Consider the following 21,601-nt stretch of genomic DNA (forward strand, 5'->3'; position numbering starts at 1 on the left):
TCTTAGTCAATTTCAGTCATACAATACAGTGTTATCAACTATAGTCACTATGTTACACATTAGATCCTCAGACCATATTCATATTATGACTGCAAGTTTGTACACTCTTACCACCCTTTTTCCCCCAGACCCTGACAACCACTTTTCCACTCTGTTTCTATGCCTTCGACTTTTCTTTTTTTAGATTCCACATATAAGTGAGATCATACAGTATTTGTCTTTCTCTGGCTTATTTCACTTAGCATAATGCCATCTGGGTTCATCCATGTTGTCAAAAATGACAGGATTTCGTTATTTTTTATGGCTGAATAATATTCCATTGTATGTATATATCACATTTCCTTTATCCATTCATCCACTGATGGACACTTAGGTTGTTTCCAGGTCTTGGCCATTGTGGATAATGCTGCGGTCAACTGGGGTGGGGTTGCAGAGATGTTTTTGAGAGAGTGTTTTTGTTTCCTTCAGATAAATACCCATAAGTGGGATTGCTAGATCATATGGTAGTTCTATTTTGAATTTTTTGAGGAATCTCCATACTGTTTTTCATAATGACTGTACCAAGTTACATTCCCACCAACACTGTACAAGGGTTCCCTTTTTTCCACATCCTCGCCAGCATTTTTATCTTGAGTCTTTTTTTTTTTTTTTAAAGATTTTATTTATTTATTTTTTCCCCCCAAAGCCCAGTAGATAGTTGTATGTCATAGCTGCACATTCTTCTAGTTGCTGTATGTGGGACGCGGCCTCAGCATGACCAGAGAAGCGGTGTGTCGGTGCGCAGCCGGGATCCGAACCCGGGCCGCCAGCAGCAGAGCGCACGCACTTAACCACTAAGCCACGGGGCCGGCCCTATCTTGAGTCTTTTTGATGGTAGCCATTCTAACAAGTGTAAGATGATATCTCATTGTGGTTTTGATTTGCATTTCCCTGATGATTAGTAATGTTGAGCATCTTTTCATATAGCTGTTGGCCATCTGTATGTCTCCTTTGGAAATATGTCTGTTCAGATCCTGTGCCCAGTTTTAACCAGATTTTTTTTCTATTGAGTTGTATGAGTTTTTTATATATTTTGGATATTAACTCCTTATCAGATACATGATTTGCAAATATTTTCTCCTATTCAGTAGGTTGCTTTTTCATTTTGTTGATGGTTTCCTTTGCTGTGCAGAAGCTTTTTAGTTTGATGTAGTCTCGCTTTATTTTTGCTTTTGTTGCCTTTGCTTTTGGTGTCAAATTAAAAAAATCATTGCCAAAAATCAACGTCAAGGACCTTTTTCCCTGTTTTCTTCTAAGAGTTTTATGGTTTCAGGTCTTATGTTCAAGTCTTTAATCCGTTCTGAGTTAGTTTTTGTGTATGGGTCAAGATAGAGGTTCAGTTTCATTCTTTTGCATGTGACTGTCCAGTTTTCCCAACACCGTTTATTGAAGAAGAGACTGTCCTTTCCCCACTGTATATTCTTGGCTCCTTTGTCATAAATTAATTGACCATATATGTGTGGGTTTATTTCTGGGCTCTCTAGTCTGTTCATTGATGTGTGTTTATTTTTATGCCAATTCCATACTGTTTTGATTATTATATCTTTGTAATATAGTTTGAAATCAGGGAGTATAATGCCTCCAGCTTTTTCTTCTTTCTCAAGATTGCTTTGGCTAGTCAGGATCTTTTGTGGTTACATACAAATTTTAGGATTTTTTTTTTTTTTATTTCTGTGAAAAATGCCATTGGAATTTTGATAGGGATTGCATTGAATCTGTAGAATGCTTTAGGTAGTATGGACATTTTACAATATTAATTCTTCCAGTCCATGAGCATGGAATATCTTTGCATTTATTTGTGTCTTCTTCAGTTTCTTTCATTAGTGTCTTATAGTTTTCAGTATACAGATCTTTCACCTTCTTAGTTAAATTTATCCCTAGGTATTTTATTCTTTTTGATGCCATTGTAAATGGGATTGTTTTCTTAATTTTTCTGATAGTTCATTATTAGTATATGGAAACACAACTGATTTCTATATTTTGATTTTGTATCCTGCAACTTTACTCAATTCATTGATTAGTTCTAACCGTTTTTTGGTGGTGTCTTTAGGGTTTTCTGTGTATAGTGTCAGGTCATCTGCAAATAGAGACAGTTTTACTTTTTCCTTTCTGATTTAGATTCCTTTTTGTTTCTTGCCTAATTGCTCTGGCTAGGACTTTCAGTACTATGTTTTTCACTGTTGAGTGTGATACTAGCTATGGGCTTGTCATATATGGCCTTTATTTTTTTGCAGTACATTCCCTCTACACCCAGTTTGTTGAGAGTTTTTATCATTAAAGGATGTTGAATTTTGTCAAATGCTTTATTTGCATCTATTGAGATGATCATATGATTTTTATCCTTCATTTTGTTAATGTGGTGTATCACATTGATTGATTTGTGGATCTTGAACTATCTTTGCATCCCTGGAATAAATCCCATTTGATTATTTTGTATGATCTTTTTAAGGCATTGTTGAATTTGGTTTGGTAATATTTTGTTGAGGATTTTTGCATCTGTGTTAATCAGGGATGTTGGCCTGTAATTTTCTTTTCTCATACTGGCCTTGTCTGGCTCTGGTATCAGGGTAACACTGGCCCCATAAAATGAGTTTGGAAGTGTTCACTTCTCTTCTGTTTTTTGGAAGAGTTACAGAAAGATTGGTATTAATTCTTCTTTAAATGTTTGATAGAATTCACCAGTGAAGCCTGGACTTTTGTTTGTTCAGAAGTTTTTGATTCCTGATTCAATCTCCTAACTAGTAATTGGTCTGTTCATATTTTCTATTTCCTCATGATTCAATCTCGATAAGTTGTATGTTGGTAAGAATTGATCCATTTCTTCTAGGTTGTTGAATTTGTTGGCATATAATTTTCATAGTAGTCTCCTATGATCCTTTGTATTTCTGTGGTATCAGTTGTAATGTCTCCTCTTTCATTTCTAATTTTATTTATTTGATTTCTCTCTTTTTTTCTTAGTGAATCTAACTAAAGTTTTGTCTATTTTGTTTATCTTTTCAAAAAACCAGCTTAGTTTGATTGATCTTTCCTATTGTGTTTTTTAGTCTCTATTTCATTTATTTCTGCTCTGATCTTTGTTATTTCCTTCCTCCTGCTAACTTCAGGCTTAGTTTGTTCTTTTTCTAGTTCCTTGAAGTATTAAATTAGGTTGTTTATTTGAGATCTTTCTTTTTTCTTAACATAGGCATTTGTTGCTATAAACGTCCCTCTTAGAACTACTTTTGCTACATCCCGTAAGTTTTGGTATATTGTTTTCATTTTCATTGGTCTCAAAATATTTTTTGATTTTGCCTTTTGATTTCTTTTTTCACCCATTGGTTTTTCAGGAACATGTTGTTTAATTTCCACATATTTGTAAATTTTTTAGTTTTCTTCTTGTTATCGATTTCTAGTTTCCTACCGTTATGGTCAGAAAAAATGCTTGATATGATTTTGGTCTTCTTAAATTTTTTAAGATTTGTTTTGTGGCCTGATTTATGATCTGTCCTGGAGAATATTCTATGTGTACTTAAAAGAAATGTATATTCTGCTACTGTTGGATGGAATGTTCTGTATGTCTGTTAGGTCCATCTGGTCTAACATGTACTTTAAGTCCAATGTTTCCTTATTATTTTCTGTCTGGATCATCTATCCATTGTTGAAAGTGGAGTATTGAAGTCCCCTATTATTATTGTATGGTAGTCTATTTCTCCCTTCTGATCTGTTAGTATTTGTTTAATATATTTAGGTGCTCTGATGTTGGGTGCCTATACTTGTTATATCTTCTTGATGAATTGACTCCTTTATTATTTTTTGATGACCTTCTTTGCCTCTTGTTACCGTTTTTGGCCTAAAGATTATTTTGTCTGATATAAGTATAGGTACACCTGTTCTCCTGTTTTCCATTTGTGTGGAATTTTTTTTTCCGTACCTTCACTTTGAGCCTTTATGTGTTCTTAAAGCTGAAGTGAGTCTTTTGTAGTCAGCATATGGTTGGGTCTTGTTTTTTAATCCATCCAGCCACTTTGTGTCTTTTGGTTGGAGAAGTCAATCTATTTACATTTAGAGTGATTACTGATAGGTATGGACTCACTGTTGCCATTTTATCCATTGTTTTCTGGATGTTTCAGTATCCCTCTTCCTTTGGCAAATGTATTAACACAAGAGCTGCCTGATTGTGTCTTGTTCCTGCAGGGCCCCCCTTGCTCTCCTGGGCTGGCCTTCCGTCCACAGAAGTCCTCATTTTCTGTGGAAGTCCTTATTACTTGACCATGGTTCCTTTAGAATGAAGAATCTGCCTTTTTCTCTTGAGACGTTACAGGCAAGGAGGAAAGCAATATTAAGGAGCTTTGATTACAAAGAAAACAGCCAGCGTGTCTTGGTTCCGGTTCTGTGCTTGTTGCTTTTCATTTATTATCTCATTTAATTAGATTAATATTACTTTCCATGTTTCATCTAATAACTGCATTTCCATTTGAATCAATTATATCTTTGCTCTGCTAATGGATTAACTTTTGATAGGCACATTCTGGTATCTCCAGAGGTGTTTTGTTTCGTTTTGTTTTACGAAGCTTTTTTTGCAATATGCATATATAAATAGAATTGACAGTTGAGATTGGCATACTAAAGAGACGTATTCCTAGTTAATATTTTGTGCATCATTAATGGTATGCTTGATGTGTTACTATTAATTGCCTAAAGAGATTTGGTCAGGTGGTTAGGAATGATTTTTTTCTTATAAGACCAAGTCCAGTCTCCTTAAAATAAGCCATGATTCTACCATTAGCATAGAAAATGTTTTCTAGTTGTCATTAGGATCTTAATAAAATTCTCACATTGGCACTTTTGGAAATTATTCATAATTGTATGGTAATGTGGCAAAGGATTTGTGCCTGCTACAAATTTTTACATATAGGAGAGCAGTGTTAACATTTTAGTTTATTCTTATATTTAGGACTAGTATTATTATACTTAAGCCAGCTTCTTGCAGGCTGTCAGCTCTGGGCCACCCACAGGTCCCAGAGGCCTCCCTCAGGTCCAGCAGTGTTAACATTTTAACTTATTCTTATTGTAATACTTATTATCACTTACATAAGGACTTTCCTTTTTAGCTGTAAAAATAGCATATAGTGTTGTTGATATGTGTTGAAGCTGATATGATAGAAATTAAGTTACAAGTTATAGGAGTCAAATATAAACACATAGGTAAGGCATGAGAATCTGTTTTGTGGTCAGGAATTTGAAAACAAGCTGGTTATAATTTTCACATTTGTAGAAAGCAATAGGTCACATAATTAGATACTTTATGATGTACAGTACAGAGTAACAAGAACGCATGGGCTTTGAATTTAGAAAGACACCTGCGTTTGAGTCCTGTCTCCCACAACTGTGACCTGTGATTGTCAGTTGGAGTAGAGGCTAAGTTGCTGCGACAGAGATCCCCAAAACACAATTATTGAAATAAGACGAAGTTCATTTCCTCTTTCCTAACAAGGCAGAGGTGAGCAGGGAGGGCTGTTGGGCTGGTGGCTCCTTAATATATGGCTTTTATCTGTGAGTCCAAGGTGGGGGTTCCAGTTTCCACTTTTTCAAGGGTAGCAGGAAGGAGCAAACAGGACGAAGAGGGCAAACAGCTTTTTTTGAAGGACCTGGTTGTATACATTATTTCCGTTCACATCTGCTTGCAAGAATGGGTCCGGTCCAGTTGTATAGCCACCCTGAGCCTCAAGGAAGCCTGAGATGTAGTCTCTGCCACAGTGGCAGCAAGTCTTGCTCAAACTTTGTAGGGGAAGGATGCAATTCTGTTTCTAAAAGGAAGAGGGAAATGAGGACGGGATACTTATCAATCTCTGGCAGTAGCCTTGACCAAATTACTCTTTTTGAGTCTATTGTAAAATATAAGCTGTTAAAATATTTATAAAAAAATAAATATTTTGGGCCGGCCCCGTGGCTTGGCGGTTAAGTGCGCGCACTGTGCTGCCGGCGGCCCGGGTTCGGATCCCGGGTGCGCACCAACGCACCGCTCCTCTGGCCATGCTGGGGCCGCGTCCCGCATACGGCAACTGGAAGGATGTGCAGCTATGACAGACAACTATCTGCTGGGGCTTTGGGGGAAAAATAAATAAATAAAAAATCTTTAAAAAAATAAATAAATAAATAAATATTTATAAAACTACCTTCCTCAGAAGATTTTTATGAAGACATAGGATATACATTTAATAAATATAGATGTCCCTTCCATATTTTCGGGGATTTATTTCTCTTAATAGTATTTCTGAACAAAACTCTCATTTTTTGGAATAGGTAATGGTATTAATTTTCTGTTGCGGTGCAACAAATTACCACAAACTTAGTGGCTTAAACTAACACCCATCTCGCAGTTTCTGTGGGTCAGGAGGCAGAGCACAGCTTAGCTGCATCCTGTGCCTGGGGTTTCACAGGGCTGCGGTCAGGGTGTTAGCTGGGCCACAGTCTCATCTGGGGGCTTAACTGCTTCACCCAGGTTGTTGGCAGAATTCATATCTTTGCAGCTATAGGACTGAGGGCCCCAGCTCTTGCTGGCTGTCAGCTATAGGACACCCCTAGGTTCCAGAGGCACCCGCAGGTTCTAGAGCCAGTCCCTAGGTCCCAGAGGCCACCCCAGGTCTTAAATCTCCCCACCCAGATCCTAGAGGGTGCTCCCAGGTCCCCACCAGGTAGGCTTTCCCAACACGGTGACCGATTTCCTCAGGATCCCAAGGAGGGTTTCTAGAGTGAGTCTGCTAGCCAGACAGAGATGTTATATATAACATAACTAATCATGGGGTGCCATCTCATCATGTTTGCCATATTCTGTTGGTTAGAAGCAAGGCACAGGTCCTGCTCACACTCAAGGGGAAGAGATTTCACAAAGGCATGAACAGAAGGACGGGGGATCATGGGGGCCACCTGAGAGTGTGTCCACCATAACAGTTGTGTTTCATTTAAAATCACTTTATATTCCAAATTAAGAATTCCTGTTTGTTTGGTACTCTTGTTTCATGGATTTTGGTAAAATGTCAATAGGTACTTTTTATCAAATTAGAAATACTAGTTTATATTAATTCATGGATAATATATATAAACACACATTAAGAGAGAGAAAATATGAACATGAGAAGGCAGACAGGAGAATATCTCCTTCTGCTCTCCATTGTGGTAAATAGTTAAACACTTTTGGATGCCAGTGATTTGGTATCATAATAGATATTCCAAAAACCAACAATATTGTTTGCAAAGAATGTGAAAAGTCAAAATAGTCTGTCCACAAAGACTAGCTCAGGCATTTGCTTCTTTCTGTCTTGCTGTCGTTTAGTTATTCTAATTACAACAGATAGACTTTGAACATTAGGCCTTTATGAGCTTGTACGGTATTGCCAGACCACTTTGAGTCTATGAGCTTGAAAGAGATTGAATCACACACTAGGAAGCACTACACAGATTCTCTACATAGTCCAGACCTGGAGACTGGTGCCAAAATTAGCCTCAAAAGTCTTAAATCATTTATCAAATAATGTAGTCAAAGAATTCTTTTAAAAAAAAACTATTATTAATAGCCTGAAATCCAAAATTTGGTTTTAGCATTATAATATCCTCTTGTTTGTGATTCGGATATCATTCCTGGCCTCCTCATCTCAGTCAAAAGTCTAATATGTCAGTAACGTTGAGCATCACTGTGAAAGAATCCTAGAGTGTCCGTCCATCCGTCCGTCTGTCCATCCATCCATCCATCCATCCAACAGATAACTGTTGGATTCCTCTTGTGCTCCAGGTACTGTGCTGAGTCTAGACATGGACACAGCATTGCAATCCTTGCTCTTAAGGAAATTTCAGTTCAGTATGACACACACTAAGGAAGCAATGGGTGTCATTTCTGTTCTCGTGCAGTTTTATAATGTTCCAGTAATAAGATTGTTTTAAAATAAATTTTAGTTAAATGCATTTATATACATATAACTAGAAATGAAGAAATGATGTGCTATTTGAGAGTGTAATTGAGAGATGATTAGTTCAGTCATTCAACATTTAACATACAGTTAATGAGTGCTTACTCTGCACTAGTCCCTCTTCTAGGTTCGAAATGGAAAATAGTGTCAACTTAGAAAAAATAAAAGGAGAGCATTATTTGGGGTCTTAGAATTACAATTCAGAGAACACAGGTTCCAGGATAACTTCTGAGCAAATGACTTGCAGGTCAGCAAGGTCAGCACAGTTTCATATTTTTAATAAGATGGAGTCCAGAGTAAAAGTGGAGTCGCTGTCATCAACTCCTTTCACATAAGTAACTGACTACTCTGCTGCCTTTCCATTTCTGGCCCTGTCTCTGATTTGGATGGAGGAAGATCATGGGCTTAGGACAGGACTAGTAGTAGTAGTAAATAAGAATCCTCAAAGGGTTCCGTTCCCTGAGGTCTAAAGCAAGTTACAGTATCCGCGGCGTTCCTTACCATGCTGCTTGGTCTGCTCCACGTTTTTGTCTTCCATATGAGATCACTGAGGTGATCTAACTCAAGAAGAGTTGTTATTAGCCGTGCCTGGGGATAGTGTTAGTCTCAGAAGGTCTCCAGCTCCCGTCAGAACACAAGAGAAATTGCAGAGGGGATGGAGGCTCTGTTTTTAAGATCAGGTCCGCACAGTACACTTGGAAGGAAGGGCGAGAACTTTTGTCCATCTGACAAATGTCCCTTAGGAAGAAGAAAACTTCGGTTTAAAAGGAAGAGGATAGCATACTTCCAGAGCTTAAAATGAAATGCTGTCTTTTATTTTTCCTGATGAATGAGTGAAATGGTAACAAGGACTTAATATTAGGTTGAATTAGCAGGAATTTGGCTGTTTGTGGTCAAGCAGCAGTGGAATTGTAGGTCTTAGTCTGCCATAAACTTACAAACCGCTGATGAAAGGTGTCAGGTGGGTATAATTTATTAGCACATCTTGAGGTATGGAAAGGGTGTAGTACCGAACTCAAACTGGTGATTAAAGAACAAGACACAACGAGGTGTGTGTTGTACCAGAATAGCTATATCCAAGTGGGGTGTTGGTGTAAGGCAGATGCTGTGGCAGTTCAGGAAGCTGCATTGCACAAATCCTGATGTCTCTGTCTACACTTCTGAAAGGTCTTATTTTTATTGCTTTGTTTATGTGAGAACTCAGTTACAACTCGATGAAACTAAGGAACTTACAAATTTCTTAGCTCAAATCAACTGTCACTATTGAAGTAAGCCTGCTTTCAAGACGAAACAAAACTGTATTCAGCTCGAACCTAAACAAAATTAAGCTCTGCTCTGTACTGCAAAGGCTGCCAAACTAGTCCTGGCAGATCACCAAGAGGAAGAAGTTTCAAAGACAGAGCCCCTGAACCGTGTGCTACCAGTCTCGGGGCTTCTGCCCTGAGAGAGGCTTACCTCATCAGTAGCATGAGAGCCAGTAGGGGTGGAGTATCAAATCAAAGCAGCAGGCCATATTCTATTACAAAATATACCATCACATCCCAAAGGCTTTATATGAGAAAGATTACCAGTGGTCCATTAAGATTCCAGCATAATACAAAAACTGACATAGATCCCTTTTTTTAATACAACAGAGTATGCAGAACTATGTATGTGTTATAAATGTATTCCAAAAGCCCCAACCCTTTGACTAAAAATTTAGTCACTCAAAGTTTGTTATGACCTAATTTGAGCCATTGATGATCCTTGGCTATTTGCCTTCCATTTAAATACTACTTGCATACGAAGAGGGTGGAAAGCCTCTCTCTACCTTCCCATGCCACCTCCCTGAGGGTATTTGCTGGCAGGAGAGTGCATTCACATTCTCCCAGCTGGGGCGGGGCCACAGTTGAGCTTCTAGGGCCTTGGCACTACGGCTTCCTGCTTTCATGGTGCTGTCTGCTGGCGGCACCTGTGCCTGGGGTGAAGTAGGAAGGACCATGGGCTAGTTACTGTAACAGACCCAGACTAACAGCCCTGCGAGCACACGCGCCCACACTGTGGCGGCAGCGTGAAGTCACAGACCACGCTCTCTGCTCGCGGCTCCCCCTGGGTAGAGTCTCGCCTTCACAGATAGCCCGGCGTGGCCCACCACAAGGAGGAAGGGACACATCTCTTTTCTTCAAGGGCACAACTCACAAGGTGCCCACTTTACTTTCAATCATATCCTTTTTGAAAAAAGGGGAGAGTGGATATTAAGGATAATTATTGGTATGATTACTCATGATATTCTCATGTTCTCAATTAGTTTGAGTGCTCCGGCACGCCTTCCTCTATAGCAGCTCCTTTGCCCAGTCCAGGCAAAGTATTTGTCTTAAAGCGTTGGACACACTCAGAGAGTAACTAGCTCTGTGACGCCATCATTAAAGTCGCTGTGTAGTGGATATAGGACTTAGAATGTGTTCTAAAATTTGCCACATCACTGTGATCAAGGAACCATTTATTGTTTTAATGCTTGTTTCTTAATCAGTTAGGTGGAATTTGCTTATCTAGTTTATAGAGTTGTGGTGAGGATTATACTTTATATAAGTTAAAAGATTTATTAGATGATGATTATCTTAGTTAAAAAACTTAGGCTTTAATTTTGTTTTCAAAAAACTTTAGTTTGAGATAAAGCATACATTAGGAGACAGTAGATTATTGCATGTCAGATTTGCTCAGAAAAGTAAAAATTTTGAAGTCATAAATATGTCTTGTGAGGATGGTTTTCTGACTTTTGTTGTAGCAGTGTTGCCATGAGCACACTGTGGTAGGCCTCTGCGTTTGCACTTGGGTAACCCTTCTCCTGCCGACCAATCAGAATGAAGATGTTTTCAGCTTTTAGTGTGGAGAAAGGAGAGTATTCGTAGGAAAAGAATTTTTCAGTGGAAGAGTATTCGTCCATGAAAATTCACGTGGCCTTTCTTACTATACCTACATCTTTGTCTTCACAAAGAATGGGCACGCTCAGTGCCCACCCCAAAATCCCCCTCCCACTGCAGGTGGCCAGGCGCTCCATGCAGGCTGGGACAGGTGTAACAGTCCAGCCCCACTCCCTTACCGTCATCTGGCCGCCGCGTCTGGGCCGTCCTCTCCGCGTTTCTGTCACAGAGATGCATCCCAGCAGTGCTGAGCTTGTACGGCACACTTAGGGGTCAGGTTTGGTCTCAGGAGAGGCCTCTCTCCTTGGCTTACAGATGGCCATCTTTGCTCTGTGCAGGCCCATCCCCGGTGTCTCTCCCTCTTCTTATAAGGACACCAATCCTCTTAGATTAGGGCCCACCCTAACAGCCTCGTTTTACCTTAATCACTTTTCAAAGGCCCTATCTCCAAATAGTTACATTCTGAGATACTGGGGGTTAAGAGCTTCAACATATAAATTTTGAGGGGCACTTCAGCCCATAACAGTGTATGAAACATGAAAAAATATTAATATCATGAGTGATGTGGCTCCTTAGGGTGAAATTTAACTTAAAACATCTGCAGACTTCCTTACGTGCTTCCATTGTGTTCTCGTACATAATATCTGAAAACACGGATACTTAGTTGTTTCTTGTGCTGTGTTTCTGTTTGGCAGGCCTGGCAGCTGCGATTCAGCCACCTTGTGGGCTATGGTGCCAAATATTACTCCTACCTGATGTCCAGGGCAGTAGCTTCCATGGTTTGGAAGGAATGTTTTCTACAGGATCCTTTTAACAGGTAATAAGGCTAGGTGAGATTTCATAGAATGTCCCCTTCATCAACTTCGGTAATCCCCCACACCCTACTTCCAAAGTCAGGCTCCGAGCACCTCAGCCACTCAGAACACAGCTCGAACCAGGCAGAAAACTCAAGCTCTATGAGGTATTCTCATCACACAGCCCAAACGGCTCTCTGGCCCTTCCATCATGAGCCTCCCTCCTGCTTCCAGAGACAGAACGTGGCCCTGAGCTTTCTCTCTCTACGGCGCTGTGCGGCTACTACACTTCGGTGATGGCGTGGCGCCCTCCTGTCATGCCCACAAGGACCCTTTGTGTGAGAGCTCTTCACTTCTGCACGAAATGGGCTAGACTGCTTTGATTCCATCTCCTGCAGGTTTTCTTAGGTTTCCCAGGCTCCCCCGTTGTCAGTACCCTCCTGCTCTCAGTGCTTCCTGTCACTTTTGATAGGCATCCTTATTTTCAGCATGGGCTTCTGAAGTTTCGCTCATGTGAACACCTTATTTCTTCTTTATTGCCCAAGAAAGGACTTGTTACTATTTTTCATTTGGGAGCAGCACCATTGGAAACTTTATTGACAGTAGCATCCAGTTTGTTCTGGAAAGTTCCCTCTCTGCCTGACTTGGGGACACTTTCTCCCCTGTGGAGGTCCTCCCCATGGAAGACAGTGGCAGTCTGAAGAAGGGGAACTGCTCCACCGACCGTTCCGTCCACAGCTCCCCTTCCTGGGGGCCACTCGTGGCACTGAGAGAGTGTAGGGAGCTGCCCAACTCCCGCCCTGCCTCACCCTCCCCTGCCTGCCTCCTAGGTGTCCTCCTGAGCAGTCTTGCTTTGCTTGACTTTTATATCATCAGGATAGTCAGTGGTTCAGACAGCACAATCACAGTTTTCTCTGCAGAAGGCTACACAAAAATGTGTGTATGGTGACTCCCCAGCCCCCTCCCAGAGCACCTGTCATCAGATTAGCCAGTGACGATGGTGAGCCTGTAATGATTCCATGAGGAAATCCCAGGTAGGTAAATTTCCGTTAGGGACATATGATGCCCACTCCCTCCCCCACGATGAGGCAGGACATGGCGGTGGGCGAGTTGGGGGAGAACTGAGGGTGGGGCCTGGGATAGGCAGCCCCATTTCCCCAGGATCTTAGTAAGGCCCGTGTTGGGTGGAGGACAGAAGAGCTCTCAGTGCTCCCTGATTGGGCCTCCCTCTGACAGCAGGAATCAAGGGGAAGTCAAGTGCTGGTTTCACGAATCCTTAGAAGGAGCTTCCTTTGAAAGCAAACCACTAATTATCGTCTGGTCTAATAGTTGTTTAAAACAACTATCTCTTCATCACTCAAATAAATACGTCTCCAAATACCTCTCAGGCAGCCATGGCTGATGACTGTTATCTTCACTGCTTTCACAAGGTTTGTGATTAGTGGCATCTTAGATTTTAGAGTGCTCTAGAGTGTTCATATGGTTTGTTATTTTACATTCCCAGCAGCCTTGGCACAGCGGGGAGGCTCAGAGAGGATAGCTGATTTGTTCAAAGCTGCACAGTTACAAACTGGACTAAGATTGTCTTCTAGGTCTCTGATTCCTAGTCCCTGCTCCCTCCCGCCTCCTCCACACCCCCTCAGCTTTTCATAGAAGTTGACATAGGTTTGGATTTTCTCAGCAGTTAATAGTCATATTCAGTTCCAAAATCTTTTGAACTTGAATGTGATGTAATAGTATTTTTAAATGTTTTACAGCTTGGTACCCACGTGTTATTTTGTCTTCTGCCCTTTGCACACTGTAGACATTTGGTCTGCTTTTCAGGTTTTATTATTTTCAAAGGATCTAAAGCCAGAGTTGACCACGGTAAATTAATTTTGGGGATTATAATTCTTTACTGGAGATTTCTGTAAAATAGGTAAAATATTATCTTGTTTAAAGGAACTACACTTTACTAGAAAACCACATACTATTAAATACATATATTTCCAAGTATTTATATCTTGTTTATGTATGCATCCTTGCCTAGACACGTAGTTGCCGTACTTTTATAGACATGTAAAAGTAAGCTAGTAAAAATACTCATTGGACTAGAAAATTTCTAACCTCTGTCAAAAGATCCTTTTTGATCCCAGTTCTGAAAAGTCACCAGGCTGGAAGCCGCCTATGTCAGGAAGCCAGGCAGCACGGAGCCGAGGCAAGCTGACAACTGGAGGCCTGAGAGCCGGAGTTTACATACGAGAGGGGCGCTCCATGCCGTGGCTGGGAGGAGATGCTGAGCCCCCAGGCCAGAGGTCAGGCAGGGCCTCCCAACCAGCCAGCCCCCTCAAGGCCCAGCCTTCTGTCCACGTTTCCTGCTTTGTGGCACACTTGGCCGTACCGCTCACTTCAGGATGTAACCAAGATTACTGTTTGATGTCACCATGTTTTTGATACTGTAATGCTATCAAAAATTGTGATCAGGGACAATGTTCACAAAATTGCCCATACATAAGATGTTCCAGAAATAGTGGAATGAAAACATCGTAACTTATTTAATTTATGTCGTCATAGTGTGTAGTCATTTGCATTAAAGGAATTGCATTATCCATAAAATATGAAAGAACAGCACTAAATAGCTTGTCTCCAGGTGCCAGTAATTTGGAGAATTTCTGTCTATAAGGTCTTCACAATCTGCCTTCACGTATTATAGACAGTGTTCCTTATAGACTCCAGCTGAGAGAGTATCACATGATGAGAATGAGCTGTTCCCTCCTTTGCTTTCCCCACCAGTTCAGGCAAGAGTCAGTCTTCTGTTCTATTAGCTGTTGTCCTTAGCCAAGGTCTCCTGGTCTACTTAACCCTCTCCTGCCAGGTTTTTTGCCTTCACTCTTACTTCATAGTGCTATTTTTCTCTCTTTGTTGGGTGCCATCCCAAATTCTTTTTTGAAAGTAAAGAATGGTATAAATGATTTCAAATCTCACTTTAAAATAATCTTAAAGATAATGGAGAATAGGATATAATTTTTTACTTATTCTGTAATACATAAACTAAAGAATCCTTTCTATGAAGAGAGATTGCTTGCTGCAACACAGAAAGCGAAAAATATAGTTATGCTTTTATAGTAAATATATCACACCTGGATTTATTTGTTAGACTAAGTAAAAATAGAAATTAGATTTTTAGAAGCAAGAAAATAATAAAAGGCCAGTTGTCTCATGGTGGCAGCTTTTCTGAATATGACATCAGTGTGGCTTCACACTAAGACAAGTGGGAATGGGGGCCTAAGCTGGCTGTGCGCGCAGGTGCCTGTAACAGTCTCCTGTCTCCCCAGGGCGGCAGGAGAACGCTACCGCAGAGAGATGCTGGCCCACGGCGGGGGCAAGGAGCCCATGCTCATGGTTCAAGGTAAACCAAAACAAGGAATGGTAACTCTCCTGCAATCCTTTTTTTTTTTTTTTTAACGTTTTATGGGTTATATGTCTTAGTATTAGCACTTGGAGTTATGTTTTTGTACCATCTATAATGAAAGCTGTTTCATATTTTCTCCATATATTTTTTCGTTTGAAAGAGATGGTGCTTCAGCTATGTACTTTGTTCTGAGCATCTATTTCATTGTATCCCAAATAACAAATTAAATTTTAGTTACTGTGATCTATTTAGAATGCCAGGATAAAATTTCAGGCTTTAGCGTTCAAAATGTTACTAACACTCTAATAGGAATTTGTAAAATTTGTCGTAAATTCTCAGAAGCTTTGCCTTTAGATTTTAATAGGTCGCAATGTATTTCTTTAGCCTAAAGAACTCATTTACTTCTTATTCCTTAATTTCTTTCTCTGAAAGCTTAGCCATACATTTGCTAGAAATTCCAAGACATCAAGTTGGATTTTTTACCTGTTGAAAAATTAGAACCTAGTTAAATCTTCTCTTTGAGGTATCACAATGCTTGTTTTCCTATGTAATTTTGGAGGTAATTTTTTAATTTAAGTATTTTCACTGAAAATTTAATTGTAAATGGAAGTGACCATCATGATTTTTCATAAAATGTTCTCACAAATATTTCAAGGAAGATGTGGATATTATTGGATTCTCTCAATATATCAACATTTATATTTGCAGGTGATCCCTCTGACTGTCTGATAAAAATTTCATTTAGGAAATAACTTCCAGTATTAGGGAAACTTTGTTTTTGTTGTAGTAATTGACTGGGTCCTGATAGTAATGGGTCTGCTGTGACCCTTTCCTTGTCTCCATCTGTTCTGTCAAATACCTTTTGTCCTTCCTAGCAGAGCTCCACATCCTTTCCTTGAGCTGTTCATTTATTCAGCAGATATTTGTTGCCAGGTACTATTATAAGTGCTGAAGGTGAAGTATTGAAAGACAACATAGACAAAAATCCTGCTCTCATGGAACTTGCATTCCATCAGCTTTCCCAGAAGGGTGCATTCGTTCAGGCTTAGTCTGCCCAATACCACAGCAAGTTTATAAAACAAATCAGCCAGCCCAGAGATCCTACACTTTCTGTAGCCCAGCCCAGCTGTCCTTTGCCAGCAATACTTTGGTCTCCCATCATAGGATCATGCCTCGGAGTTGTCCTCCCGAGATGAAGAAGGCATGCTGATGCTGCCCCAGCTTTCCTGTTGATCCTTATTGGCCCTTATTGAACTCTGCTACATCTAGGAACTGTCTTAAATGGTTTTCATGTATTGATTAATTTACTCTTCTAGCAACCCTATGAGGTAGGAATTACCATTATCCCGTTTTACAGATGATGAAACAGGTCATGTCCCAGCCCATGTCATGAGGCAGTGAGTAGAAGAGCCAGGGTTCGAATCTGTGTCTTCTGGCAGCAGAGACCAAGCTCTTCAGCAGTCTGTGCTGTTTCACGTGTTTGTGGAATAGGACACCTAGTTAAGGGTCTGTTACAGACTCAGATAAAAGTGAAATTAATTGGCTCATCATAGTAGACAACTGGTAGTTTGAACTGTGTACTTTTTAGCTGGTGGTTTGTGGTGCTGTGTAGACAGCCCACTGTGAGTTGAGAAGGGAAGAGAAGCTCCGGGACTGCTTTCTCGTGTGGGTTTTCTATTAGGTGTATTCTCCCAGTAGCTGTGCTAAGCTTATCCTTTTTTTTTTTAAAGATTTTATTTATTCAGTTTTTCCCCCCAAAGCCCCAGTAGATAGTTGTATGTCATAGGTTCACATCCTTCTAGTTGCTGTACGTGGGACTCGGCCTCACGTTGGACGGAGAAGTGGTGCCTCGGGGCGCTCCCGGGATCCGAACCCGGGCCGCCAGCATCAGAGCGCGCGCACTTAACCGCTAAGCCACGGAGCCGGCCTAAGCTTATCCTTTTTGAGACCAGAGTCTAAATGCTATTTGCACATAAATATTAGCTTGCATATGGTTCCACCAAAAGGAAAAAAAAATAAATCTTTTTCAATGTTTGTCTTTCGGCTGGTGTATTTTTCTACTCTGCTTCCAAGAATGCTGTAACAAACCTCTCTAAAACTTCTGTTCTTTATAGGAAACATTTTTGTGTTAAGAAACTTAATATTTTTCACACTAAAATTACACACACTCATGAGAGAAAAACAAGACCGTGGTTCAAAACAGAGATGATAAAGTATTCAGATTTCAGTTAACACCAACAATAGAACAGTTCTGCTTTTAAATTTTAATGTTTTTCTTAATGTTGTTCTGTCAGATCTCATTAATTCACATGATTTGTTACATGTCAAAGATGAATGGGGGACGTGCAAAGAGGGTATGCCTATTGTCACTTTATAGGGTTGGATTTGTAAGCCGAGACCAGCAGCGGCTTCTCATTTTCTTGTATGCAGTCAGTCTGTACCCCAAAACAGGAATGTCTTAGATGATGGCTGTAGCCTTAACGTTGGTGTATCCCCAGGAGTAGTGATTGGTGAAATTACTGAAAGTTGTGATATAAAAGCATAAATGATCTAGTTGGTATTATTCTTTTATGAAAATGTAATTTTTTATAGGTGCTTTATATATTTTATGTAACTACTTACTAGGTATATGTGAAAACTTATATTAAGTAGCAAAAGGTAAAGAAATAAAACACTTACCTTCAAATCATGTACCTCCCTGACCAAATGACAACTTTATTAACCTCCTTACTTAAGATTTACGTTTCAGATTAACTCCAAGCCATTCCTTAGAGTCAGAATACCTGTGCTTTGTGCTTATGCTCTTTGAATGGTACATGTATTCTTTGAATACAAAGAAATCAAATATATAATGCTTCTGATTGTTGAATAATAAATACTACACAGGTGAACTTTATTACTTGTCTTTTTTAGAATGAGTGTCATTAGCTCCGAGCCTCTTTGTCTTTTCTGGTCGTTCCCCAACCAGCCCCACCATGAGTCTCCTTGTGGCCAGAAGCTGAAGGAAGTCCTGGAGAACAGCGGTCCTCTCCTCCCTTTTCTCCCTATGAGGCAGCCGAGTCTCTGTGTGAACTCTTAACTCTATACCGAGGGAGCCTCACAGGAAAAATCCAAGTTGCAGCCACAGGAGCTTTTCTTAAAGAATCTATATTTCCTTCCTCAGAGAAGAAAAGGAGTCACATGGTTAAATTGAATTGGATTTGCAGTTACTAGCTCTGCTGCTTACTGTCTATAAATTAGCTGAGAAAGTCACTTAATCTCCCTAGTGGAGGTAAAATGTGATTTGACTTCAGAACACTTCTTTCTAATCTGCTTCTCGTTAGCTCCTTTTTCAGTCCATCCCTGAAAGTGTGTGTTATATAATTAATGTAGTAGATGCAATAGAAATTTAGAGCATTACAGATCGAAATTATCCTCATCTAGTTTTAAACACATTGATACCATGTATTAAGATATATGTTATAAGCACAATGTTCAGTTGCTTAATCCCTCGTTAAGCACAGTATGGCCATACCTGACTGAAACCAACTTTCTTAATTGCCAAGAATTCTGGGGTGAGGTTTGAGCTCTTTGTATTTAATTGTCAATATTAACATTTTTCTGCTGTTCATTCCATAACCCCACAATTTTTTTTGGTTTATGTTAAGTATCACATTTCTTAGTAATAAGAGAACTTAAAGCTTTTGCTTAAAATAAACCATGATGATACAGTATTTTCATTCATTTTACCATTTTAAAAATGTATACTAGAATATTTTTTAAGTGTGCTATGGAACATGATCCAAAGCTCAGTTTCTATTATAATCATTTCAGAAAAGGTATGGTTTTCTAGAAAGATAAACATGCAATAAGGTTTGTGAGTAGCAAGGAAGTAATATTTTGTACCCATTAGGAAGCAGAGTTGTTTCTTTCTACAACAAACAGAAGGGTAGAATTATCTGGCTATTAGGGACTGAAGCTATATTATTTCAGCAGTTTGTAAATGACAGATGAATTACACATGCAAGATCACGTATCTTCCTCTGTAGACCACCTTATCTTTTTATCTTTTATTTTATTTAAAATTCTTGAGTAAATGGCCTTTTTTGAGTTTTTAGGTTCAGATTTTACTTATCTTTGGATAACCAGAAAAAAACCCAACATATTGAAAAATTGCCATGTGCTAGGTGCTCTCTGCTGTGCTCCCTCATTTAGTCTCCTATCATGTAGGTCAGATTTTCCCCATTTTTATAGATAATGAAACTTAGTCAAAGTTCATTCTCTTTCCATGCTGACTCTCCTCCCGACTCCCACATCTTTCTCAGGTCATCTTTAAATTCTGACCTCAGATTGAGCTGCTCTTTAGAACATGGGAGATAGAAGTGATGTGAGCCTTGAGGCCTTAATGATCTAAAAGTCCATGTTTTTTTTCCTAAAGTCACATCCTATCTATTCCTATTGACGTTGGAGGGGCCGGCCTAACAGCCACTGATCAGCGATAAAATTTTCCTTAATCTGTTTTCATATAAGCTCCTTTAGACTTTTGTGGCAAAGCTGTCAACTTAGTTTATAATCATTTTTAGTCATGGTGGTTCTGATACAGAGATTCTCACCACAGCCAAATAAGCGTGATACTCAGTTCAGTTTCATGTTTCTGCCCCTGGTTCCAGCATTCCTTGTGCTCTTGCCCCTCAGCCTTTGCACAGAGAATTTTGTGGGGGAAAGGAAAGGTTAGCATGCAAGGTTTCAGCATTCCAAGAGGTTATTTTCAAATGTTAAACAACTTTATTTCTGTGCTCCTTTCCAGAAAAGAAACCGTTAGCTTTATTTTTATGACTCTTTGGCTAAAAGCAGTATGCAAGTAGAAATGCAAAGTAATACCTTGACAGAGTTTTAAAAAAGACCAAACATCAGATAAGACAAAAGAAATAGTAGATAAATGAGTCAGTTCTCAGTGACACTTCCTTCAGTTTGTTTTTCTGTTGACAGACTGACTCATGGAACCAAAGTCTGGGAGCCCACAGGGCCTTACCGTAAGCTGATTAAAATCATAATACCTTATATTTCTGCAGAGCTTTATGGTTCTCAAAACACGTTCATTTTTGCCGTAATTATCCTATATCATCTCTTCTAACTTATTACGTATTATTTTTTTTTTCAAGAAACAAACCAGAGAATTGTGGTTAATATACCAAAAGTCACTCCTGTACCCCAAGGAGATTAATACAAACAATCTATAATGATAACTACTCTTTTCTTTGAAAACCTTCTTGGTCCTAGTAGCAGTGAACCCAGCCAACGCCCAAATCTTGGCTTCACACCATTCTCCATTAAAAGGAAGCAGGGCTCCTTGGAGAAATGGCTGATTCTAGGGCTGGGTATCAGTATGAGCCTGGAGCACCTTGTAGTACCAGAAAAAAAAGAAAGTGCTGAGAAACACGCACAATGATGGGTGTATAAGTCAAAGGGAGTCAAGGGCTCACTAAAAGAGTTCCCAACGGCCAAAGTTGCAACAATCTGAGCAACCAAATAAATAAGTTTTGGAATATAACACAAAATATAAAATATATATCCATGAGTTCATATTAATATAAATGATTGAATAAATAAATAACTGGGAAGAATAGACAAATTTCCCATGTAGAAGAATTTCAAATAATTGATGTAGATACTCCTCCCTCAAAGAAGTGGAGCATAATTCCCCACCCCTGGAGTGTGGGCTGTGAAGAGGAACTTCTTTCCAAAGATGACAGCATGGAAAGGGGGAAAATTAGAGTAACTTTATAGGAGAGAAACACTTCCTCAGCCTGGTGTTCAAGGTCACCTTCAGCAGTGATAAGTCATGTTGATAATATGTACCCTTGTATGATGTGATGAGAAGAGCACTCAGCTCTGTGGTCTTCCGCCCCAAACCCATAACCTATGTCTGATCATGAGAAAACCGTCAGACAAACCCAAATTAAGGGGCATACAAAATACCTGACCAGTCCGCCTCAAAACTGTCAAGGTCATCAGAAACAAGGAGTCCGAGAAACCATCACAGCCCGCAGGAGCCTAAGGAGCCATGACAGCTACACACAGTGTGGTATCCTGGTTGGGACCCTGGAACAGAAAAAGGACATTAGACAAAAATTAAGGAAATCTGAGTAAACTCTGACTTTAGTTCACAATACTGTATCAGTGTTGGTTAATGACTCGTGACACATGTCCCATGCCAACGTAAAATATTAGCAGAGGAAACTGACTGACTGGGTATGGAGTGTGTGGGAACACTGCACTGTCTTCACAATTTTTCAATAAATTTAAAACTACCTTAAAATTAGAGGTAAAGAAACAAAAAAGCGTCTTTGGTAAGATTTTTGGTCATGACACTACAACCCATGGTTCAGGCCCGACTCTAACTCCATTTGCCACATTTCCCTGCTGGAGGCCATCCCAGGTCCCCCTCTCACTTCCTGTGGGGAGAGCACGTAGAGGCGTATAGGTATAACGGAGGAGGAGGGTTCTTGTGGCATAAAACGAGCTGGAGAGGTGAACAGGCATCAGCTCATGCAG

General features: G+C 39.8%; 1 protein-coding gene across 2 annotated transcripts in view; it reads left to right on the top strand.

Moving 5' to 3' along the window:
* The window catches only part of MIPEP (mitochondrial intermediate peptidase), a 176,355-nt gene that overhangs the window by 136,440 nt on the left and 18,314 nt on the right, over window positions 1–21,601 (top strand). For both annotated transcript variants that reach the window (XM_087436299.1, XM_004435263.3), the window contains exons 17-18: window positions 11,578–11,699; window positions 14,991–15,064. In XM_087436299.1, the coding sequence (XP_087292425.1) occupies window positions 11,578–11,699; window positions 14,991–15,064 (196 nt within the window). The remainder of the gene's footprint in view (window positions 1–11,577; window positions 11,700–14,990; window positions 15,065–21,601) is intronic.

This window comes from Ceratotherium simum, chromosome 10 (assembly GCF_057802395.1).
Source record: "Ceratotherium simum simum isolate JZ-2026a chromosome 10, ASM5780239v1, whole genome shotgun sequence".
Taxonomy (NCBI): Eukaryota; Metazoa; Chordata; class Mammalia; order Perissodactyla; family Rhinocerotidae; genus Ceratotherium; species Ceratotherium simum.